Source organism: Micromys minutus, assembly GCF_963924665.1.
Source record: "Micromys minutus genome assembly, chromosome: 33".
NCBI lineage: Eukaryota > Metazoa > Chordata > Mammalia > Rodentia > Muridae > Micromys > Micromys minutus.
The window spans coordinates 7,519,867-7,546,907 of record NC_137968.1 but is presented as its reverse complement, the minus strand read 5'-3'; the positions used below and the strand labels follow the sequence as shown (position 1 = coordinate 7,546,907).

Sequence of the window (27,041 nt, the reverse complement as noted above, 5' to 3'; positions counted from 1 at the left end):
TCATTGTTTACAAGATTTGAAAGTGGATATCATAGAACATGTACATAGAACAGGTAACTAGATCATTTCCCCTTTTCATCTCTAGTTTGTCATTGTTCATCTGGATACATGACCCCATCTCTCTGGGATCAGGCTGCATCTTTCTCACTTTAGGAACTCATTGTTCTTCATTAGAATGCCTTTGGCACGTTGCCTTTCAGTTGCTATCTACTGCATGCTGTGCGTCAAGTACTAGTGATCAGTTCAAAAGCATTACACCATCCCAACCGCCTTGAAAACACATGAGTAGCAAAGGAGATGTCAGCTTTATCCTATCTGTCAAAAGCATTCTCTGCATAAGTACATGTATACCCATCAAATCATCACATGGGGCTTAAGACAGTTCTTTGTAAAGCAAAATTATTAAGACACTGTCTTAAGTAAAACCCTTTCTCCCCAAGCTCCCACAGTGCAAAGGTCAAACCTAAACTCTCAAGCAGCACACACAGGCCTTCACCTGACTGCTCTTCTCTTTAGAGCCTCTTCTGCATTCATTGACAATGATGAATGTTCAGTCATTAAAATTCTCCACTGAACTGAGGCCTTAATCAATTTATGTAGAGGCAAAAAGAAAAGAAAAGAAAAGAAACTAGAGACTCCATATATTGGGCATTATCATTTACGCCCTCTTCATCTTCTGAGCAGCACCCTGAAATCCTGTAGTCTACCTCAGTCTCAGTCCCCACTGCATTTTACTTAATTTTAGGAATGTTTCTCATATCAAAATGATCTGAAATATAAAAGCTTTCTAATTGTTACCCTTTTCCTGATAGAACTGTATGTTACCAAGACTAGCTTTTAATTCAGTCCTTCTGTCTCAGCCTTGAGAGTAAGATGACAAGCATGTGATATCATGTGGCCTCGGGAAGTTGTCTGAAACATGTTGTAATAAGTGGCTTGTTCTAAATAGCATACTAGGTACCCCATTTTTAGAGTGCATGTTATTGATGGGCTCTTGATTCTATTGAAACAACAACTTGAAAAGGCCTCAAACCCCAAACTACCTAATTGCAGAGGAACGTGCTTTGAAATGGTTTAGTCACACACAAAGTTCAACTCTCGGAGGGCACTTACAATATTCTAGTTCACCATTAAAGTACCAGAATTATTTCTTTGCTCCTAACAGAGCAAAGAACTCTGAGAGGAAACCCATGGTATCCCTACCAATAGGTATGAAGATTTAAACAGCAAAGTAAATGCAAACGATCTGCCTAGCAAATAGGGATCCAGAAGTACAGCTGAGTAAGGCCCCTTATCTTCCTGCTTCTATACTGATGTACAGCCATCCATATATACAGCACACTATGGTTTTAATACTTTTAGGAATAAACTTGTAAACAAGATGCATGCTGTCTCCTGACTATATATATATATATATGTGTGTGTGTGTGTGTGTGTGTGTGTGTGTGTGTGTGTATGTATGCATGTATGTATATATACATACAGAGGCAAGGTCGGAACTTCAGACATCAAGTCACAGTCAAGGAAAGAGAGAAATGACTGCATGTGGGATCCTTGTGCTCAGTCCCCTCACTACATGGACACAATTCAGGACTCAAACCCAGGAAATGTAACTACCCATAATGGTAAATTCATCTCCCCTCAATCAAATCAAAACAGTCTCCAAAAGACATACCCACGGGCCTAACTGATCTAGATGGTTCTTTATTCAAAGTCTGTGTCAAGCTGACATGTTAAATCAACCATTACAAATAGAAATACTAGGAAAATTTGGAAATATGTCACTGCCCCAATTACCATAATTTCTATTCTTTAATGTTGAAAATAATAAGCTTTTTTCTATAGTTATAGTCATAGTTCAGTAGAAAGGAAAAGTCATGGCGTTGCTGTGGGTGGAATGGACACATTTTGATTACTGATAATGTTGAAACCCTTACTTCAGTGAGAGACTTGGCAAACTTCAAACCTAATCACGATTGTTTTTCAACCATGAACAATGCCGTTTTAATTATTGTGCAATTGAAACCAACGTAGGCTTAATTAGGCAGTTAGAAGTCATTACATAAGTTGACAGGTATAATTTGTTTTTAATAAGTGATAAGACTATTCTGCTCCAACTCAAATACAAAAGCCCCACAATTTTCTGACAGAGTGCTCGGGGTTATTGCTGTTCTTTAATCCATTTATCACAGCTATGATTAAGCTGTGTTTCTTGATCCTGACTTGATTGCTTCTGACAGAGTACAATAACAGAATCAGGGTCAAAATAAAAGATACAAATTGACAAAACATGGTGCTGGCCACACGAAATCAGAGCTGGCAAACTCACAATCCTCACCACAATCACTGCCGGTCTGCAGACATTAAATCAACATTTTTCAGTCTTCTGAGTGTACATTCTGCTACTTGGGGAAACTAAGCTATTAAAGTTACATACATGTTCGACCTTTTAAAATCTGATTTCCCTTGATATACAGCCTGCATATTTACTCCAGAGTTTAAATGTGTCCTTTTCTTGTGGTTTCTCTTTGACTTCATGATTTAAAGTGAATTTTAACTAGGCCAAATAAAAATTACTTAAAAGCTCAATCAAGTACTCCCACTATGAAAATCAAGCTTCGCTCTTTGGGTTCATAGTCTCATTAGTAATCAAATTTAGAAATGGTTGGAGAAGGAAGCTTCAGAGTAGTTTTATTAGCGATTCACAGAACAATGGGTAATGGAAACCAGCAAGCAGCAAGAGCTTATAAGTAGCTGCATTTCGGAAGAACAATGCTTGAAGAAACAGACACAAAGCCCAGAATATCCAGGGAAGCGTGGCTAGACTTTTGACAATAGTCCAAAGAAAAAGAAGACAAAGGGAAAGTTATACTTTCTGAGCAATTCAGAAAAGCAGGCAGATGTGGTGTTTCCAGTAAAGCTCAGTGCGGGGCTGGATTTTGGTTCCAGTTTCTGGGAAGGAAAATTAGCAGGGCTTTAGGTAAGCCTGCCTTCCTGGGGGATGCTCTCAAGGCCCGGTGATTGACAAGCTCAGTGGACTAACTCTTAAGGGAGCAAACTCTAGAAGATTAGAGTAATATTCTAATCTTTCGAGTACGTAAGAATATCTCATCTTTACCCAAAACTAGAGGTGGATTCTGTTCTGACCAGAAAGAAAGCATGGCTCTAACAGACTACCATACATCCTCAATGTCAGCCAACACCATGTCACCGCCTTATGACAGACAAGAATTGACTTAAGTGCTTCTAAATCTGTATTGATATTTATGTCTGTATATTCTGTAACTAAACAACCACCACTACAACCACCACCACCACTGCAACTATCACTACAACCACCACGACTGCAACCACCACTACAACCACCACAACCACCACAACCACCACAACTACCACCACCACTGCAACCACCACCACAACCACCACAACCACCACCACCACTGCAACCACCACCACAACCACCACCACCACTGCAACCACCACCACTGCAACCACCACCACAACCACCATCACCACTGCAGCCACCACCACAACCACCATCACCACTGCAGCCACCACCACAACCACCACAACCACCACCACCAATGCTTACATCCTTTATATCATCAAGTTCTAACAGCTAAAACCCTTGACCTGAGTACTTTCACATATATATACTCTGAAATTTATGAAAACCTCAGGTCTTTTCAGGGTATTCTAGCTTCTATCTTCCATGGATGACAAATAACTTCAGCCATGAAATAATTTCCTCTAACTTCCCTGTGACCTATAAAACATAAAATGTCATCAAACTGTCAGAACCAACATCAAATCAAAACAAAGTCATTTTGTTTTCTCTCAGCAACATAATTTAACTGGAGCCCGCAGAGCAGTTATCTCTTTCAGTTTCTGTGCTATAGATGGTGGCCTGCCTGCCAAGATGGCTCTACTGACTAACTCACAGGGACTTCAGTTCTTCACATGAGGAATCTTCTTGTCAGGAGACAAAGATCCCGTTGACCTATTTTCAAGCTGTGGTGTGTGTCACCTCCAGCAATATTAGCTTTTCCTTTCTTTTTTTTTAAACTTCCTGTTAAAGCATTTTCCTATTAGGGTTGATTTTTTTTATTCTACAATGCAAAAGCCTGGCTTCAAAGTCAGAAGCAAACGAAGAATGGGATGGGATGCTTAAATGCCTGCTCTACTGCGATCAAAAAGCTGATAAACATGTGCCCTGATGTTCTCCTTTTGGGGCTTTAAAGATACTTATTGCTGTTTTAATTTTACCAACCACTGAGATGAGCTCCCAGGAGCTCCCAATTGTGCAGTCTCTTTCAGTGTATAAAGAGATTGTGGCGAAAAAGACAAACATTTGCATTTGACTGTGCTTCCTTACATTGGGACTGTTGAAGAGATTTTAACATGAAGGTGGGAAAAAGGACAACCTTGAGGCTTCCTACTTTGAAAAACAGGCAAAACTTCAAAATGGATTTTTGATAAAAAATCAAAAGCATTTTTGATTATATTTGGTAAATAAAGTAGACTGGAAGAAATAAGTCTTATAAAGTATGATCTACTCAACCAATATACTAATGCCATCTCATTTTAATGCAAATAATGAAGAAAAGGAAGGAAAGAAGAATATGAGAAAAGAAACCCAGAAGGAATGTGAAGTGTGTGTGTGTGTGTGTGTGTGTGTGTGTCTGTGTCTGTGTCTGTGTCTGTATCTGTGTGTATAGAAAGAGAGAGACCAAAATTGGAGGGAATGAGAAAGAAGGAAGAAAATTAATGACTTATTTTCTTCTCCCTTCCTCTCTCCCTCCCTCCTTCTCCCTTCCTCCCTCCCTCCCTTCTTCTTCCTCCCACCCTCCATCTCTCCCTCCCTCCCTCTCCCCTCCCCTATGGGGAGTCCAGCCATCATCTTAAGATATCATTCCTTCGAAGAGGCCATTTGCTTTGACTTTTGAGGCAGGGTGTCTTGGTAGCACCCAGAGCTTGACAGTTTGGATAGACTGGCTGCATGGTGACACCTAAGAACCCTCTGTCTTTGTTTCCACAACACTGGGATGACAAATACATAGCACCTTGCTTTGTTCTTTACATCGGTGCTGGAGAGTTGAGATTCTCATATTTGCAGGGTAATCATGTTACAAAATGAGCCACCACCATAGTTGGCTAATGTTCTTTTACAATGCATCTGCTTTAGCATCAGTGGTTAGGAGGAACATTTGAGAAAGTACTCAATGAGATCTCTGTTAATTATATAAATTTATTTTTATTTTGAGATAAGAGCTTCATCTGAAATATGTCAAATGTTTGTGGACTGTTTGGCATTGGCTAGTTTACTTAGATTCTTCCCTCATATTCCATATATTCTATGGTCATGTGTCTTAGGGTTCATCACTAAGAAGAGACACCATGACCAAGGCAACTCTTATAAAGGCAAATATTTAATTGGGGCTGGCTTAGAGTTTTAGAAGTTCGGTTCATTATCATCATGGTTGGAAGAACGTCAGTGTGAAGGCAGACTTGGTTTTAGAGGAACCAAAAGTTCTACATGTTGATCCAAAGGCACCCAGAAGGAGTTGACTTTCTTTCACACTGGGTAGAGCTTGAACACAAGGAGCTTTCAAAGCCTACTTACACAGTAACAGACTTTTGCCAATAAGGCCACACCTATTCCACCAAAGCCACATGTGCCACTTCCCATGGGTCACCACATCCCACTCCTTGGCCCCCATAGGTTTGTTTGAACACATGAGTTTATGGGGGCCATACCTAGCTATAACATTTACATTTAGCCCGTCTTCAAAAGTCTCAGTCTATAACAGTCTCAACAATGTTAAAAATCCATAGTTCAAAATCTCTTCTGAGATTCATACAGTCTCTTAACTGTAATCCCCTATAAAATCAAAATAAAAAAGCAGATTACAAACTTTCAACATATGGCACATGATCTACATTATCAGTCCACAATGTCTGTCCTATTGAGAAAATACTGGACCAAGGCAAGAACAGATGGGAAACTCTAAACTATGCATTCTCATGTCTGATGTACAATTGCCTTCAGCTTAGTTGACTATAGCACAATTCTTTCTCTTGTGCTGGTTCTAGTCCCTGTTAGCAGCTTTCCTCAGCAAGTATCCCTAGGTTCTGGCATCTCTAACATCTCTGGCAACTTCAAACCTCATAGCTTTTTGTTCCATTGTATGGGATTCACTCATGGTCTTCTGAAATTCATTAAAAATTTGGCCCACTTTTTCAGCTCTGCCCTCTGTAGTACTCTAGGCTTTGCTTGGCTTCATTCCATTGGTGCTTCTGCTGTTCTTGGTGGTCATCCCATGATACTGGTATTTCCAATACATTGGGGACTTCCTCTGTAACTGGGCTTCACTAATAGCCTCTCATAGGCTATCTTCATGTTACCAAGCCTAAACTTCTTTGCATGACTCCCAGATGTAAGCTGCAAGTGAAGGTGTATCTCCACCAATAGCCTTTCTTGGCTACTCACAGTGCCAAGCCTCAACTAGTCTCCACAACCCCGCCATGCCTTCAAAACAATGACCACCTGGGTGATTTTTATATATTTCCAAGTCCAGCTGCTGTCATGAGATACAACCATGACCACATCTGGAACACAGCCTCTCTGTGCTCTCAGAAAGTAATTTCCAGAAGATTTCACCTCAGTGATGCTGGTCTCTTCTTAATCACTGTTAGTTCTTAGTTCCAGCTAACTAGCATCAAGTGTCCCAGTAGCCCCTTCTAGTTTTGACTCTAAAGCCAGTGCCACATGGCTGAAGCTGCTGAGTTCTGCTGCCTGCTAGAGTTGAACTATGCCTCTCCTCCTCCTCCCCAATTCTATTATATCATGACCAGCTTTTGTTTTCCAATTCCTTCACTGCCTAAACTTGGCTGTCCTGGAACTTGCTCTATAGACTGACCTTGAACTCAGAGATCTGCATGCCTCTGACCCCTGAATGCTAGGAATAAAGGTGTGTACCACTAAACCAAGACCTGAGCCTTTTTTTCATGTTTTCACAGGATTTTTACCCATTCTGGATTATAGGTCTTTCCAGATATAGTCTACTTGACAACCAAGAATCACCATTACAATCCATCCCTTGTCAATTTAACACATAATCATATCTCCTTATGTCCAAATGAAAACAATAACCAGGTAATAATAGTGCACAATATAGTATAATTAGTCCTTGTTCAATTACAAGTGCATAAACAATAAGCTTATTTCTCTGGGATCTTGCCCTGAGGTCACCACTCCTTTCATTCTGTTTAATATCCTTGAAAACAGGATTTAGCTTTATTTCACTTCCTGTTGCCCATTTAATCTTTGAACTATGTATTTTGCATGTTTTCTTTCTGCGTTTGCTATGCTTAATCAAAATGTTCCTCATAAGAGTGACCCACAGATGGGGCTTAAGCTTGTTTTTCTTGAGATTTCCTTGGTCAATGCAATCAATTTTAATCTTTTCACTTTAGCCTCAGGCAGACTGTTTAGACAAGAGCGAAAAGAAGCCATGCTCCTTACCAAAATATCACAAAACAGTCTCTAGGCCACTTACTAAAATTCTTCTCTTCTTAAACTTTTATAACCAGCCACCCCCCTGCCCCAAGTCAAACCACCTTCAGCATCACTGTCTTCCATTTTCCTACCAGTATGGCCTATTAAGCCCCATTAAAAGCATTCCATGGTTTCCCCAAACCCCCAAATCCACATTCCTCCAAACAAAAGAATAGTAAGGTCTACTACAGGTACCTTACTCCCTGGTACAAACTTCTTTCTGCCTTAATTAAAGTTTTGTTGCTCTGAAGAGACACCATGACCAAGACAACTCTTATAATGGCAAACATTTAATTTGGGCTTGCTTACAGTTTCAGGGATCTTTTTGTGAGCTGTGTTGGTATTTCAGTGTGAATTTACTAGAGGTGCATAAACATTTTCAGAAGGCTTCTAAGCCAATCAATGCTCCAGTTTCCTGCCCCGTTGGCACCCCACCGACTTGGTTCTTATCACTGGGACTGGGATGGGCTTTGTCCCTTCTATAATGAGGTTATGTGGACATAAAAACAGGACATGGGGGTAGATGAATTTCAGGTGTTACGAGCAAGAAATGTTCTTGGTTGCTATGCAATGGGAAGACGGGAGAGGTAGGAACTGGACACAGAATGACCAGACTCAGAGACAGAGGGATTGAAATGGGTAAAGTAGGCAAGTGGCATCTCAGAACCAAGAGTAGTCGCTGCCTGGCAGTGATAATGGAGCAGAGTTCTACAGTAGCATGGATGTGACTTAAACCAACGGGAAGGCGCTTAGAGGCATCTCAGTCTCAAGAGCTTAAAGACTTCTCCATCCTTAATCAAAGTCTCCCAAGCACCCAGCCTACCTAGTGTGCTTACGTCATTCTTGTGATACCCTGGACAAATCTCAGCTGTGCTGTATCGACTGTGGACACTCATCCTGTTCAACTGCCCAAATCACCCGTTGAGGGTGACCATTGGCGGCCAAGGCCAACAGAGAACTCTCTTACCCAGGACCCTGAAGTCATTTGCTGACTTCTTTTTACTTTTTAAAGGTTCAAAGGAAGATTCAGGCTTCATAAAGACAGGGTAATTTTCACCCTACTTATTCTAAATAAATGAAATTTCATTATACCTACCCAAAGACTGATTGTTCCATAAAAGTGAGTTTGGGTGCTATCAAGTTTTGATGTGGTGTTACGTTTAGTGAACACCGTCTGATCAATAAAGGTCAAGAGAAGGCAGCCATGTGTGTGAAGAGGACTAATTCAATTTCTTCAGATTCTCTCAATGCTACACAGAAGTTTGTGAAGAATAACTGGGGTCAGAAATCAATTCCTAGAGAAGCTACATACATCTCTCATTAACCCGAAGAGGCATTTTAAATCGTTCTAGCTCTTGCTAAAATCAAAAATTCTTCTAGCTTGATTTAAATATAGTGACCGTAAAGAACTGTAGATCAACTTCATTGTAGTACTGCACAGTGCCACCAGAGGGCACCCTGGGATTTTTCAGTTGTACAAACCCTGAATTGAGACACTGTAAGGCACCCTTCCAAGAAAAGGCAGATTGCCTAGCTGGCCTATAGGTTGATTGGTATAGTCTCTTTCCATTAGATTATTTAGGATACCTCCTAAAATGTCACTGCACTATGTCACCCATAGAATATCTCTGTTCAACCCTGTGAGGAATGGCTGGCTTCCTGTTCAATGACAGATTTACCTCTTCAGTGTTAAAATGTGAACTGAATTTTGTGCAAAGCCTGTCATCTATGGCTCATGACTACTTCTTGCACATCATTTAGACATGATTCCTCACCTGTAAAGACAGAACATAGCAGAATTGTTCCGAGGATTACTTGAGATGGGATATAGGGGCTTTTTTCTTTTTTCTTTTTTTTTCTGGAAAATACAAAATTACTGATTGACCATGTGATAGCTATTCGTGGTTGTCAACCCCACTCCATAGTCTCTGGGTTTACCTGTGAGGAATTTCTCTTGATTGAATCTCTAGAAATGTGAAGACCCACCACCATAAATCCTGATTCTTTGAGGGAGGAAGTTTCACCTTAAATCTGGGCTTCACCTTCCAATGGCAGCCTAGATAGTGAATGTAAAAGAAAGAATCTTTTGCTGTTTGCCTGCTTGCTCTGGGCCACACCGGACAGTCTATTTCTTCCCTGGCACTAGAGGCCACTTCTTTGGGATTCTGGAGTATACTGAAGACCAGCCAAGACACCCAGACTTGCAGACAGAACAACTATTGGGCTCTTAGACTTTCTATCAGATAACCATGGTTGGACTAGCTGGACCACAGCCTGTAAGTAATTCTAATAAACACATGGAATTGAACATATAATAGTCATTCTTTCTGCTCCATTCCCAAAGAGAACTGTAACCCACACAGAGTTTTAAAATGCAGTTGTTTTTCACTACTGGCACTTTTTTTTTTTTTTAAATGAAGGGTTGCTGAAATAGGTCTGATTTATGAAATGAACTTTCAATTACATAGTTGATGTATATTTAGCCTTAAAAATAATGTTTGGAGAGTCAAATTAGAAGCGGTTATATAGACACACTAAAGCTGAGAATCCAAACAACTCTTTTAACACAGTAATTAAACATGGTTTTGATATGGATAATAAATCAAACCGTCGCCAATACATTAATAAAAACCTTGCCATGAGGCTGGGAAGATGGCTCGGGGCATGAAGAGCTTTCAGTGCAGGCATGGGAGCTCAGATACCCAGGAACTAGACAAAAATCATGTATGGTAGGTAGGATATGCCTGTATCACTGGTACTTAGAGACAGGATAAGCAGATCCTAGGGAACTGTGAGTCTTGGTGACATCCTGTTTCATAAAGTGAGATAAAGAACCATAAAAAGGATCTTTGAAGTCAACATCTGGATTTCCATGTATGCACATAGGCAAGTCTACTCAACATATACATGGGCAATCACACACACACACACACACACACACACACACACACACACACACACACACGGGTAAGTACAGTCAATACACACATGTACAACTATGTACACAGGCAAGTACACCTAGTACACACAGGCAGAAGCTTGCATACACAGGTAGGTAAGTATACCCTATGAATGTGTGTGCACAAGCATGCACACAGAATAAATAAATAAATAACCCACAGCTTACTCTTCTGTCTTAAAATATAACATTGAGACTTCCATTTTTCTATGGCCTTAATTTTTTTTTTATCCCCTATGGTCAAGTCTGCTAGCGTCTCTCTCTTTTTGTCTTATTTCGACAGAATGCAGAGTCTCTAAGATAGATCTTATTTCCGGAAGGCAAAACACTCTTCCAATCAGTTCCTAAATCAGAAAAGCAGAAAAGGTTGTGTAGGTGACAAACAGCAGGAGCAAAGGACCCTGGCAACAGGCAGTGACATACGCCTTGTGGGAACTTTCTGGACGATTCATTTTTGAACTGTGCTGACATTAGGTTTTGTAGGTGGGAATATGCACCTGTCGGCTGTACTGTCTTACAAAGTATGTGAGGACAGATAGCCCGTAAAACACTGCGCTTTCTACCTGTGGTTTTTTTTAAGCCTTGAAAACATTAATTAGAGCATTAAGAGCTATGAGTAGACCAAGGATGAGAAGGGGAAAGTGGAGGAAACGGAAAGCAGCCTTGACTGGCCAATTCTGAAAGAGCACACAGTCTAATCAAGGCATTTCGTCACGATTGAAGAACGTGATGACTCATAAGAAACCAGAACATGCCCTGGATTTTAGAACTAGAAACCTAGTTTCCTGGTTACAATCTATACACATAAAATATTTGATGTATATGTGAATATTTAAACATAGTAAAAGTCTGAAGTACCTCAGAAAAATAGTCATTTTTCAGGCAAACACCCCATATTGAGGTTGTGGGGTGGCAGGTACCAGAAATATTCAGCTTTCCCAATAGCATTTTGATTAACTAAAACCCCAGCTCCCACTATATGGTCAAACATAACCAAATTCCTCCAAATTTAGGAGCATGCTGGACCAAGTAGCCATCTTCCTAGCTCTTATCCACAACGTAACCACCTGCCACGTCCCCAGGTACAAAGCCTTTCATCTTAAAATTACCTGAAATGCTGAACACTGTAACTTTTGAAAATTCACTTATTCAAAGACCAGCTGGAAAGGCAGGTCTACAGAATTTTTTCAGCTTAATGTAGTTGGTCCCGTTATGTAACAGTTTCCAGCAAAGTTCAAAATTCCTGGGCACTCTTCTGCCTGGGGACACAGCCTAATAACTACAAGACTCTGTTCACAGCCTTCTGCTTTCTGATATGATTATTTCCGGACTTTATACCCCTGAAGTTTGTAACATGAGAAATCCAAACAGCTCTCCAACCGCAACTTGTTCCTCAGAATACAATAACTTTCTCCCTTCATAATGGCTCCACAATCAGCTGACATCAGCCACTGTTTTTACAACCTGACAGAACAGGGTCAGAGACTCAGAAGCCCAGAGGGAACATGAAAAGAACAAAGACAATCTATAAGAACAGCGTGGGCTGAGGATGGCTACAATGAAAATAGTAACCCATAAAGTTAAAAATCCGAAAAAAAAATGTTCTCTTCTGCTCAGCTATAGATGGCCACTGAGCCCATTTTCTTACCCAACTTTGTTAAAGATTTGGGTAATTTTGCATCTTCCCAACTCCCCGTTTAGACCATGTAAGAAAATGTCCACATAAACCACCAGAAAGGCGCACAATTGTGCAATCAGGAATGGGTTCGCTTAACTAAGCAAATCCTGCATCCGCAAAGCCGTCCGTCCAAGTGGTACGAGTTCCCTTGTAAATCCCCTCACACTCACCAATGGTATAGAACCTCTTCAGTTCGCTTTTCCTGGAAGGATGCCTCTGGGTGTTTGCTGAGTTGTTCTGCTCTTCTTCGATGATGGGAGTCTTGGGTGCCGGGGGTTTGCTGGCTTGTGGCGTTTGCTTTCCTGCACCGCCCAAAGGGTTGAACCCTGGAGCAGTAACATCGACTGACTGGGACTTTTTCTTCAACCTACAGGTGAAGAACAGCACACACACTGAATACTGAGTCAAGAGATGCTTGTTGCACATTTACCTACAGTATGACCTTTAATTTTTAGCACTATAGTCACTTTTGGTCCTAAATTAGAACCTGGTCTATTTGGAAGTTACAAAACTTCCCACTAATGGTTTAAGATAATTTAGTTAAAGGGGTATTAAGCAATTATAAAAATGGTTAAACCAATTAGAAAAGTGATCCTAATTGTTTTGAACGGCTCATTAAGATATATCAAAACATAGTGTGATGGAGGATTTCTATTATCTTAGTGACGGCAAACAGCACGTGGTGGGCGGATGAAAGTAACGTAGCAACGAAGGCCACACTCAGAATCAGGTAAAATTTAGTCATAAGTAATTGCAACTCAGCAAACTATAAACACGATTATATTTTAACTAATATACTAATACCTTTTTCCTTTCTCATGTATCATGTATGTGTGTGTGTGTGTGTGCAAGTGTGTGTGCTTGTGCATATGCACCCATGTGCAATGGTAAGACAAGTCAACATTAATGATTTCCTTGACTGCTCTCCACCTCATTTACAGAGACAGGTTGTCTTGCTGACCACAGAGCACAAAAACTCAGCTGGTCTCATTTTCCAGCTTGCCCCAGAGGCCCCCTGTTCCTGCTTTCCATGTTTTAGAATGACAGACGTGTTACCATCCTTCATGTGGGTTCTCAGATGGCTTTGAAGTCTGCTCTGATGTCCTTAGGCTTGCATAACCAGGACAATATACATTGACCCATCTCCTTACCTCCAACTACTAGTGATTTTTAGCTTAACCAGTTATCCTTAATGATAGGGTGAGAGCCTCTGCCCCATGTCTTCACACATGCCCAGTAACCATCATTGTTTGCCTCATGTGTACATCCTTAAGAGCTGTCAAAGTTTATTGTGCAAAGTCAAGGTTATCCACAAAATATTTTTTTTTTTGCGTTCATGTAGATATTGGGATTATAAAACTTACTATGAATCATCAGTTCAATTCAAACTTTCAAATGTTTTTAACTCACAACTAATATTATTAGGTCTTAAGCTTCATTTACTGTAATGATTCTGAAAGCAAATATGCCATCTTAAAAATATTCACATCCCTATAGGAAGTCTAGCAATTGTCCACATTTTTTTATGGTTATTACACCTAAATGCATGTCACTATCTAAAAATTAGGCATATTTTCATGCCCTGATCATGTATTTAGGGTTTTCAGAACCCTGCTTTCTATCTAATTTCTCTATGTCAGACCCTGCTCAGCACTGGGGGACCGGCTTAATGGTGGCCTTCAAAGGCCTTCAAAGGCTTGGGCTGGGGAGCTTCGTGCCATTTAGCAAATTTCACAACTTGCCTTCAGTAAGCTTCTCCTGATTCAAATGTACCTGAACAAAAACCCTACATGGGAACATATGTTTTATTCACGAAAGCTGCATACGTTTTAGTCAGTTAATTATCACCAATATAATTAGTATTTTTATTTCCATAGAACCTGTGTTACTTGAATATCCATGAAAATATTTTACTCAAACCAACGTGTTGAACGGCATTATTCCCGAGACATACGAATGAAGCCATATTGCATTCAAACACATACAGGAAGGACAGTAGTAAAATGTAAAACAGTTGAAACCATGGTGATGAGGCATTACCGGAAGACCCATGCCTCAGTGGGAGGATGCTATGACAAGATCACATTGGAAAAATGTCTATCCGTATCTCCCAGGACCCCAGATACGCATATCTTAGCTAGACGTCATGTCTGGGAGTATCCCTACCAGCAGAATTCCTACTACACAGGAACGTAAAGTGCCTTCAAAGTCCGTGGCTACTGAATTTTACATAGCAATGGTGACGGAGACTTGTGGTTAGTGAGAAATTCTATTTACATGCAGTTCAAAACCAGGCAGAATGGATTCCAGCCACGGAAGCATGTAGCCTGATTGCAGGTCTTCATCTCTGCTTCTGGTCTTCCAAATCCAAGCCCCCTTACCCCAGTCTCACAACCAGATCAACAACAGAACACTGTAGACTGTAGTAGAACAGTCTCCTGCAATACAGCCATCTCCTGTGGATCCCAAATGTCTTCCCCTCCTAACATCCCCTTTCCCCCTCCTTGGTTAAGCCCAGTCCTCACCTCTAAGGAGGCACACACCCAGTGAACCCCTGGTCCATTCTGACCAGTGAAGCAAGTAGGACTAATCACAGATATTCCTAACTCTCTCCATCCCTTGAGGTCCAGTCCCTAGTTCTATAGCAGACCTTCTGCTGTGGCCTCTCCTCCCTTGCTGTTCCCATTCCCAGGGGACTAATTAAGCAGTTCTGGCTAGAACACTTCCTTTGCCTTCCTAGACCTAGTCCCAGCCACATTCTGAGTTTTGAATTCCAATACTCAGAAACTTTTTTAACTGGGACAGAGTGAGCACACCTATCAGGGCAACAACAGCAGGCCACACACAGTTACCACACTCCATAGGAACAAGAGAGGAATCAGAAACGGAGAACCAAAATGCCCACCCAACAAAGACAAGATTAGATATCAACACCTAGATTTAGAATCTTCCCCATCCCATATACTCAGTCACCAACATAAAAACACAATAACAGCCATGACACTATGTCTCCAACCGCAGCAGGCCTGGAATATTCCAACACAGTGAAAGCAGGAGAAAAAGTACCTTTAAACAACCTCTATGAAAAAGACAGTGGTCCTTAAAGAGGAAATGAATAAAATCCCTTAAAGAAATCTATGAAAACACAAAGAGAGCGAAGAAATTAATAAGACCTGAAAATTTCAAGACCTGAAAATGAAATAACATTACTAGAGAAAATCCAAACTGAAGCAAAGATTTCATATTAGTAACTTAACAGCACACCTGAAAGCTCTACAAGAAAAATAAGATATCACGTCCCAAAAAATAGACAAAAGAAATGATCAAAACAGGGGTTGAAACCAATAAAATAAAAACAAAAATTTGAAATAATCAATAAAATGAAGGGCTGGTTCTTGAAGACAATCAGTAAGATTCAAAACTCTTATCCAAATTAACTAGAAGGCAGATAAAGAATAAACTCGGAAATGAAAAGGGGGGTGGGTATAGCAACAGGCACTAAGGAAATCCAGAAAATCCTGAAGACATAATTTTAAAACCTGTACTCTACCACATTTGAATGTCTAAAAAATGGATAGTTTTTACAATAGGTATCACTTACAAAAGTTAAATCAAGATCAGTTAAGCAATTTAAACAAATATATAACCCCTAAAGAAATAAAAGCAGTCATTAAAAGTTCCCTAACCAATAATCAAAAAGAAAAAAAAAACACACCAAGAAAACAATAACAACAAAATGAGGCTAGATAGTTTTAGCGTACAATCCAACCAGCCTTTCAAATGCCAATATTCCTCCAAATATTTCCCAAACTAGAAAAAGAAGAGACATTTTCCAATTCATCTTATGAGGCCCATTTCTCCTGATACCCAAACTACATAAAGACTTGGGAATTGAAGGCCACTTTTCCTTATGAACATTGCTTCAAAAATACTCCATAACATACATGAAAAACAAATCCAAAAACATCAAAAAGAACATCCACCATGTCAAGTAGGTTTCATCCTAGAAATGCAAAGATATTTCAGCATACATAAGTCATCTAATGTAATCTGCCAAATAAACAAACTGAAGGATAAAATCCACATGCTTATCTCATGAGGTGCAGAAAAGGCCTCTGGGAAAAAAACATCTAACACTCCTTCATGATAAAAGTCCTGGACAGAGCATACAATGGACACACATCAACATAATAAAGGCAGTTTACAGCACACCCATAGCCAACATCTATGCACATTGAAGAGAAACTCAATATCCTTAGTCATGTGGTAAATGAAAATCAAAACTACTTTGAATGTTAGAGTAGCTAAGAGCAATGAAACAAGGGACAGCTCACATTGGCAAGGCTGTGGAAGAAGAAGAACACTCATCCACTGTTGGAGGTAGTGCAACCTTGTATAAATATGTATATACTATGTACATATTATGTATATATTATGGAAATCAGTGTGGCAGTTACACAGGAACATGGTAATTTTTACCTCAAGATTTAGCAATTGTACTCTTGGGCATACACCCAAAGGATTCATCATTCTTCAACCAAGGTACTTGATCAACCATGATCACGGTGGCTCTATTTATAATAACAAGAAATTGGAAACAGTCTAGCTGTCCCTCAACGGAAGAATGGATAAAGAAAATGTACATTTTCATAGCGGAGTATTATTACTTGGCTATTAAAAATGACATCATGAAATTTGTATGCCAATGGATGGGACTAGAAAAAAAAATCTTCTCAAGTAATGTACCCCCAGACCCAGAAAGATAAATATGGTATGTATTCACTTATATGTGGATATTAGCTGTGAAGTCAAGGATAACCAAGCTATAATCCATAGAACCATAGGGTAGATAATGAGACAGAGGGCACAGATCTCCTTAGGAAAGGGACATGGATTAATTAATTATGGTTGGATGGTGGAAGATGGGGCTGGAACTGGAGGACCAAGTGGGAAGGCAGAGAGGTGAAGGAGTTGGGGGAGTGAACGCAGAGAAAAAAAGCTGAAAATTAAGAGCCATTTGGAGGCTAGTATAGAAACCCAGTACAGTAGAAACTTCCTAAGATGTTTCATATACACAGACAATCTAAATGAAACCATCAAACAATGGGAGAGACAGAATCCCAGTTAGCTAAATGAAGCTTCCAGGAAGGGAATTAATTGGGTTATATCTAATGGAGTTGTTGACCAAGGGGGTTCCATGGGACTTCCCAAACAACCCAAGCTATTTCCCCAGGACAGTAGGCTGCTCTCCACAAACTGACAGCAAAGCCCTGTTGCAGAAATACCTTCACAACTCATTGACGATGGAGAGTTCAAGCAGGTGCCTATACGGTGCCTTAACCCCTTGGTTCTAGAGTCTTTGGTATAGGAGTGCATACTCTTCTTGCTACCAAAAGAGAAAGGTGAGCACCAAACATAGCTACAAAGCTTGCGACCTACAATGGAGGCAAGATATGCTAGGGCAACGGTGGTACAAATTTGTGGGAGTCATCAACCAACTACTGAAGATTCATCTCATGAGATGGATCCCACATTCAATACTGTTTGGGTGACCAAAAAAACCAGAGTCTTTGAATAAAACCAAATACCACTGGACTTCAAAAATAATGACAACAAAAAATGGAGTGATAAAATGACTCCTCCTAAAATTCCACTGTAATCCTGGATCAGTGCGTTGATCAGCTGTTATTAGACAAACTTCTTCCTGAAGCATATGAAAGCAAGTACAGAGACCCATAGCCAGACATTAGGTAGAGAATGCTCAGCTCTAAATGGCTTGTCTCTGTAAAACTCTTCTCCTCAAAGCACAGAGAACCCTGCAGGAGATGAGGTGGAAAAAGTGAGGAAGCAGAGGGGATGGAGAACAAGACCCTCTACATCAACATAACCAAAGCTCATAGGAACTCACAGACACTGAGGCAGCAGGCATAGAGCCTGCACGGGTCGGCACCAGGTCCTCTCATTACAGATTATAACTTCCGGTGTAGAATTTTTAATGAAATTTAATTGAGTGTTCAAACAAGTGGGTCTCTGATTATTGCATTTTATCTTGGTATGTGTTCCTTCTGTTGATTTATCTTGTCAAATTTCGATGCGTCAGCATTTGTTCATTTTAGTATATTTTATTTTGTTGTTTTTTTTTTTAACAAAAGAAAAACACGATGCCCAATCTAACATAAATCTAAAATCCTGATGCAATATTTTGCAATTTACATACTAGTTTTCCTGCTATTTGGTGATATACTATTACTGTGAAAAAGTGGGAGTTCAAGAAACAGGCATATTTTAGTGCAGAACTAAATGAAGAAAAAAAATTAAATGGTTAATTAAAGGGCAAGTCCTCTCTGCAGTTCAGGAGGTGACAATGTTGATATCAAGAGACAACATGTATTACTCAAAGGATACTTCCTTATTCTACAGGAATTGGAGAAAGGTGCTATAGGAGAGTACCCCTCACTCCTCACCAGTAGGAAACATTCTGCAGAAGAGAAGGATGGAGAATGAACTGAGATGTGTTTCCAGTTGACGTCTTCCAAGAGTGCTGAAAAGAACCAGTGTTGCCATTATCTACAATAGGGTAAAGCATACAGCTCCCAGGGAAGCACCTATTTTAACATTCAACAAGCAAACAAAAGAAAAAAGCAGAACCAAGACAAACTACGTACAATGTTTAAAGTGTGAGCAGGGTCACAGTTACGTTTTTACACTGATGGCAAATTTAGACATTGCTGGGCCTTTTAGTGAGGTTTTTTATGTAATCCAAGCACTGAGCATATTAACTTTATTAAAAATGTATACTTTTTGCCTCTTTCTGAGTAATTCATTAAATAAGTTCCATGAAAAACTGAGCGACTTTTACCCTCCTTGTTTCAGTGATGTAATGGCTAGTGGCACAATGATCGAAACGAAACTCTTAGTCTTCCCCAAAAAGAGAACACAGTGAAAGTGGCAAGGAGAAATGAGCTCCCTCTGTACCATGGCTATTTTACATGAGCCAGAATGGGTTCTTTAGGGACATGAGAAGAACCCAAAGAGAAGATACCTACCACCATGGAGCATTTACTCCTATGAAGTAAAACCAGTAACAGGTAAGAAAACAAACCAATACGTAACAACTGACATCATGGCTTACATTGTAGAAGCTGGTAGGCACCATAGCTGCTAAGGTTCTGTTTCACTGAAAAACTCCAAAGTGGCCTACTATACTTTTGTAGTCTGAAAAGCCAAAGGAAAAAGAAAACACCGTTTTCCTGCTTTCTCTACTTCTTCTATAAACATCCTTCCCATATGGGACTTGAAGGGTGATGTATTTATTACTTCTGTTAACATATAGAGGATCCCTAGGAGGTTTTCTGATTTGCTTAAGACAAGCTTTTGCACAATCTTAGAAAGCAGAATTGTGTGGGTAATTGAATTACTCCAAGAGTTCTAAACTCAGTGATTACAGTAGACAGGAAAACTTGCTAAATGCTACCTTTGATTTCCAAATTTCACAAAGGGGAAGTCTTTTTAAAGTTTAAACAATGTTCTTAATTAAATGTGTAAAATAACTGTAAATATCACATAATGGAATATGTAGGTGTGTATGAGAGATAAAATACCCTGTAGTAAAATGTTACAAGAAGACACAAAAGTAATCTCCTAATAGGCACCAAAAAAGATCTTTTTAAATAAAATTTGCATTTCAAGAAATTTAAAAGAGTGTCCTAACTTTAATGGAGACTAGAGATAGGGTAAAGGAACCATCCTGGTTGGCTTGGCTCCTCAAAACAGATGGCCTGGTATTTCACAATCCTTGCTTTCTCTTCTTCTTCCACTTGTGAACAGAAAAGAACTAATCTACTCCTGTCCCCTGGAATTCCAATACACACACAGTTAACCTGGTAATACTATCTGCATTAAATGTGTAGGAAGTGCCCTGCATTTCATAACAGGCTGTGCACATTCTAGAAGTTAGATTTTTTGCAAGAGTGGACAAGAAGGGACAAAATGGTGCCACTTGCTTGGTACACAATATGCCAGTTCAATTGATAATTCTGAACTAATTCAGAAAAGAAACACATTAGTGGGTTCATTTGCATGAACTTATGACTTTTTATTTGCAGAGGCAGGAGCCAAAACTTCAATTCAGAGTCAGGGGAAAAGTCCAGGGGACCATGTGGAAGAAAGTAGAGTAGATGAGGAACTATGTGTGGAGCTTTAATACATTTCTAACTGTAAAATGGGGTTCAAGAACATTCCAGATGAAAATTAGAGGAGGCCCGATATGTTGAAGGTGGAATATGAGGTCCAAGTATCATAAATAATAAAGAAACTGGTAGAAAACCTTTAGGATTAGACAATTTAAAAAGTCATCAGTCAAATTTTACTCTCAAATAATTAATTTATGATTTATATTGGAATTGCTGTTACTATTTGATTAAGTTTCAGTAAGTTGCAGTTCACTTTTTGAGTCCAATACCTACAGCTTTTGGATTTAATGGGCATCTAAAAGCCAGAGTTTGGCCCAGTAGTGACTGAACCTGGATTCACTTGTCATACTGTTGGGGTCTCACCCTCTTCTCTCCCTCTCACAAAGTGAAACCCTTCGACCTATAATCTTCCACCTAAGTCTGACCAAACCACACTTTCAATTTTTCCCTGTCTCTCATGTTTTGCATCTTCCAAAAGTCTCATTATCCCAGTTGTCTGCCTATGGCATGTTATCACTTTGCCTTAAGTGTCAGAAACTTACACTTTCTTTTTACTTGACTTCATAACTGGAATCATCCTTCCATCACTTGGTGTCCAAAGTGGCAGTGTTTGCAGGGACTGTGAGTTCTTTGGGATGGTGAACTATATAACAATGGGAGGTTGCTGGGGGTAGGCCTTCAAGGTTGACTGATATGCCCAGATGTGAAGACAGGAGGTTATTACCTCACACTCCTTGAACTACAGAGAAATCCAGACCAACTGCCATGTCTTCCTGCCATGATCACCTATAACCAGGAGCCAAAATGGACCCTCCTCCCTTAAGTGGCATCTGTCATGTTATTTTGTCCCAGGGATAAGAAAAGAAACTGTAACAATATATTTAGAAGCCACATTTCTATATGATCGGCTATTCACCCTGGAACAACCCTATAGGGCTAAGACTACAGGCGTAGGCATTTTTCCCCCCAGATCTAAATCCCTAACTTCACATGAAGTAGTTGTTTAGAATTGGAAAAAAATTCAATATTTCCTTGCTTCAATTTTCTCATTTCTAACTTGAAATATTAATACTAATGTAAAAATGCTGCCAGAGAATTAAATTGATATCTGGTAAAGGCATCAGAAGAATAGTTTTCCTATCCTTAGTGTCATTTAAGTTCTTGATTTAAACAAAAGCAAACAAACATGAGCAGTTATTAACCATTTATAATGTTTGACAGACAAAGCTCTAATGCCATGCATTATATATTATATTAATCATGAACAATTAAGCGAAAGGCATCATATTCCCTATGTGCAGAAGGATCAAATGACAGCATCAAAAGTGATGAGGTGACAACTTTGGAAAGCCGGAGACAAGCCAGGACGTTGAGAACTAAATTTCACACTCAGCACTAAAAGGGGTGAAATTTGAGCCTTTACAGTCCAAGCGTTATAAGATTCTGAAAGATTCTTGAGCCATCGTGCTCTTGCCTAGATAGTGGCACCCATGACGTGAAGTGACTTTAGACAAGAGAGCCATTGTGAGCATAAGGTACAAGATATTGTTAAACAGGGGGGTAAACCTAACTAATGAAATTTGAGATGCGAAGAGGCGCTGCTCAAATTCCCATGGCGCTAAGTATTTCTTGTCTGGTGCTCAACTACAAACCTGAATGTACCCGGAGAACTGCGTATTCCAATGGCTCAATACTTAACAGCTGCCTCCTTGCTTCCCAAACCAGCTAATGTCAGGGTATTTGAAGCAGTGGAGCTGCTGAGAATGCAGGTTTTCCAAGTCGGATACTGTGGTTTTCGAAAGAGTCTCAGCTCACTAAAAGGAGCTTTGGGGAGCAAATGCCTAAAAAAAAAAAAATCTACTTGCGAAATTAAGGGCTTTTGTTACCCCTCCTATCCAATGTATTCAAGAAGTCAGCAGCTCTAAACAAAATAAAAAAAAAAATAAATAATCGGGCATACTCAGTTCACATTCAGAAGAAAAGCCAAAAGCATTAAAACAAAGAACCTATTTCTTGGGGTGAAGAAAACATCAATGCTGGCTAACTCCGTGACTGCAGTAGCCATTTTATGACTCCAGTTGAATCAGTAATTATCATCCTCATTTGTCCGTTCAAACCAATGTAAAAGGCTAAAATAAAAGTATCCTCTGGAAATGCCAATTGGAACTGGAATATTTAAGAGAACATCAGAATGAAGTGTCCCCACAAAATACCAGTGTGACCTGGTCCTCATCCCAAGACATTCATATTTTCATACCACAGGGATTCACATTATCAGGAATTTAGCATCCACACTACACATGAAATAGTACACAGGAGTGGTTTGCTAGAAATCCTAGTACAAACTGCACAATTCCTTGTTAAATAGAACTAATTTCAACTTTGAAAGCATATTTCACTATAAATATGGAAGGAATATGGGAAAGTACTAAATCCACTGCAGTTATAGCTAATGTTATGATAGAACTAGTAACTGATCCTTTGATTCTGAATTGCTTATATACTCTAATTTCTCTTAATATTTAATTTAATCTTTTGTTTACAGTCCAGATGTTATCTCCCTCCCAGTCTGCCCTCTGACTGCTTCATACCCCAAACCTCCTTCCTGCTCCCCTGTCTCCAGGAAGATGGACCCACCCCACCCACCCCAACAGATCTCTTAACTCCCTGAGACCTTCAGTCTCTTGAGGGTTAGGTGCATCAGCTCTGATTGAGCCCAGACCCGAGAATCCTCTGTTGTATATGTGTTGGGGGCCTCATATCAGCTGCTGTATGCTGCCTGGTTGTCGGTCAGTGTCTGAGAGATCTCAGGGTCCAGGTTAATTGAGACTATTGGTCCTCTTACAGGGTCAGCCTCCTCCTCAGCTTCTTCCAGCTTTTCCCTAATTCAACCAGAGGGGTCAGCAGCTTCTGTCCATTGGTTGGCTGTAAATATCTGCATCCGACTCTTTCAGCTGCTTGTTGGGTCTTTCGGAGGGTAGCCATCATGATAGGTCCATAGCCTCAGTAATAGTGTCAGGCCTTGGGGCCTTCCCTTAATCTGGATCCTATTTGGGCTTGCTGCTGGACCTTCTTTTCCTCAAGTTCTTCTCCTTTGAGCTAGAAGAGCTTGAACGTGGAAAGACATTATGTAAATCTACAGATAGAGCTTAAGGGATTTTGAAGGCAAATTCTTCAAAATGTTAAAGTCTTCTGTAATGACTCTCGGAGCTGAGCTTTAATTTCATTACCTTTGATGAAATGATTTGTAACATATGATTGCATTCTGTTTACTCATTTAAGGGAGAAGAAATTAGAGTACATGAAACTATTTTAAGACTTTAGGCTCCTAGCCAACTCTACTGATTAAAGGCATTTATTTTTAACAGGGTCTATTACAAAGATTCTGTGCAAAGCCCATGGACTACCAGACTAAAAGGGAAGTTTTGCTTATAAAGAACATAAGGCAACTTGTCTGTAACTTAATCAAGATAGGCTTCTGTGAATAGAGATGATCTGGGCAAGCCTGGAGGGTCACAGAAAAAATTGATGACAAAGACGAGAAGCTCTCTTCTTAATTTCTCAGAGGGGCACCAGACAGGAATAAGAAAGAGCAGGAAAATCTAAAGGTTTCACTTATACATTTAGGAATTGGATAGAAAACATCTTTCTCATTTACCATGATCTCTTTACACCAAATCATCCTATTGATGGGTGCAGAATAGTCTTGAGTCATTTTAAATACTTTAAAATGAAAATGACAATTTTTATTTTCTTTAAATATCAGAACATTGCTGACTGAAACCCCCTTTTCTTAATTGCTGGGGCTGTAGTTCAATGGTAGAATATTTTAATATGCGCAAGGTTCTAGATTCAGTCTCTAGGAGGGACAAGAGAAGAAATGAGGAACAATTTTAGAAAATAGTCATGAGGGGATGAGGGGATTGAGTAGACAGTTGGCTTGGTAATACTTCTGATTTGAAAGATCCAGAACTTGAATTTGATAGCCAGAACTCATATAAAAAAGCTCAGAATACCCATAAAACCAATCCACAGAACTTATGAAGCTCAAAAAGAAGGAAGACAAGAATGTGGATGCCTCAGTCCTTCTTAGAAGGGACAACAAAACGGGGGGGGGGGAATACAAGGTCAAATAGAGGAGCAGGGATTGAAGAAAAGATCTACAGAGACTGCCTCACCTGGAGAATGACCCCATATGCAGCCACCAAACCCAAGCACTATTGCTGATGCCAAGAAGTGTTTACTGGCAGGAACTAGACATGGATGTCACATCAGAGGCTCTCCCAGAGTCATATAGATACAGAGGAGGATGCTTGTATATAAACATCAGACTAAATACAGGGACCCCAATGAAAGAGCTAGAGAAAGGACTGAAAGAGCTGAAAGGTTTGCAAGCTCATGAGAAGAACATCATCATCAACCAGCCAAGGCACTGAGGTGGAGAGGGTGATTGGGAGAGGGAGCACCTTCATGGAAGCAATTTGAGGGGGAGGAGGGAGGGGAGTGGGGGCAGAAGGTATAACATTTGAAATGTAAATACAGAGAATATTCTATAAATTTGGAAAAAAAAGTCAGGCATGGGTTCATGCTTGTAATGCCCGTGTCAGGGATCCAGAGACAAGCAGAACCTCAGAGCTCTCTTCTCAGCAAGCCTAGCCTGAGAGAGGAATTGATCCCTGGATCACTAAGGGATTGTTTCAAAAATGGTGGGGTCAACAAACTGACTCCAGATAAAAGCATTTACTGAGTTTGTATTTGAAAACTCATGGAGAAGAACTAGATATGTCTGCAATTCTAACTCCTGTGGTGAGATGGGGGAGTGATAGGGGAGTCAGCTGGATGCTACCTTATAGGGCAAAGTGGCAGAGACAAGACAGAGCATGCCTCAGAAACAAGAGAGATGGAAAGAACAAACTCCTGAAATATTGTCCATTGTCTATTGTCTTCCACATATACAATGTCGCTCCCAGGGATCTGTACTTAGTTATCTCTTTTCCCCTCCTACACCTTCATTCATATACAAAAATGCAAGACTAAACATAAATCTTTTGAAAAGGCATGCTCTATCTGTTCCTTGACTCATTGTTGTGATACAATACATCGAGACTGGATAAAATCATCGTTGGATGCGTGATTTGATCAACAGGCAGGAGCTAGAAGACCTTCATAAATGTAAAAGTGTGTTAGGTTACTGTACAGTTACTGTACAGTTCCCAGGCCTCATTGTTCTCAATATTTAAGTTGCAACAGAAGGGGAAAAAATATCATGCTGAGGTTAAATGCAGAGAAACTAAATATTATATATATATTAACAGATGCAAGAGAAAACGGTGACCATGTAAAATTACACCTTTACACCCAATTACATAAAAATTTCATGAAATTACTACTCAACTGTTTAAAAATACAGCCCTTCCTCACAGTTATCACAAAAGAGAAAGAAACGAAATCTAGCCATTGTGGATTGAAGGCTTTTGAACCTGCAGACGGCAGTGGGTCAGGGTTAGGGACAGAACTAGGATCTAAGGGGTCGTGTTAGCAGAGGTCAAACCACCGACTAATGCCTCACTCTAAAAACTATTTCATGTTAGATCATCCCATTCCCATTGAAAGGTCCAGTGCCCTGCACCCTGCTAATCACATAGTAACGACTCCTAAAAAAGGCAATAGATTCACTGGGAAGATACAAGCAGCCCACGGAGCACAGCCAAGAAGCTCTCTTTCCCATGCTCACTCACTGCTCAAGTTGGGCTCTTTGTTACTCCCACTCTGAGGCCATAGAATGAAAAGACCAGTATTCCAGACTACATAGAAGCCTGAGATCGGACACTTAGCCTGCACCTCTCTGCTTCGTCGTATCTAATCATCGTCCGCCGAGTCGTCTTCACTGTTCGGGGCTCACCTTGCTACCCTGCAAGTATCTTCCCGGCAGGCATCAGCTCCTGCCTTTCATTAGGTGTGTAAAGCTGACTCCTCCTTTGGTGGACTGAGGTATTCGATGAGTTCGTTGTAGCATTTCCCATCAGATCTCACACCTGAAGTCTCCACTCTGTGAGCAAAGGCAGCCTTTGTCAGTGTCAACAAGAGAACCCAGTACTACAGATGGGGTAGTGCACCCCTCTTCTTCTTCGGGTGGGTGTAGCTCACCGTCCCCACCCCCGCGTCCGCTACAGACACACCAGGACAATATCGAAGACTCTCTCAGCCATATTCTACCCTACTGGGTCATTTCTTCACAATGAGAAACAGGCGTCCTTTCCCGTGTAAATTTCAGAACACACATCACACAACAGCACTTTGCGATTTGTTGTCAGATATCCCAGGCGACTACAGTAGCCATTCCTTTCCGGTTTCTAAGTTTGAGTTGAGCTTAAGCTTCAGGCTTGCTCTGAGCTCTCTGGCTTGTCCTATTGCGGCATTTTCTTATTTGGTGTTACCAAAGGTTGAAGCAGCCAAGGAATGTAGCAAAAGCAGAGTCAGGTCCTTCTAATCCAAGGGTATTTCAAGTTAATTGATTGGATTGTTTGTGTGAGTGTGTGTGTCTGTGTGTGTAAGCAAAGATTAGAGGTTGATATCAAGTATCTTTTACCGGGAGGAGATGGAGACGTACAAAGGTCCGGAAAATTACAGAGGTGTGTAGCAATGGGGGATGGG

General features: G+C 40.2%; 1 protein-coding gene across 2 annotated transcripts in view; it reads right to left on the bottom strand.

The window, feature by feature from the left end:
• The window catches only part of OXR1 (oxidation resistance 1), a 385,387-nt gene that overhangs the window by 193,305 nt on the left and 165,041 nt on the right, over window positions 1–27,041 (bottom strand). For both annotated transcript variants that reach the window (XM_080909421.1, XM_080909423.1), the window contains exon 3: window positions 12,366–12,562. In XM_080909421.1, coding sequence (XP_080765547.1) covers window positions 12,366–12,562 — 197 coding nt within the window. The remainder of the gene's footprint in view (window positions 1–12,365; window positions 12,563–27,041) is intronic.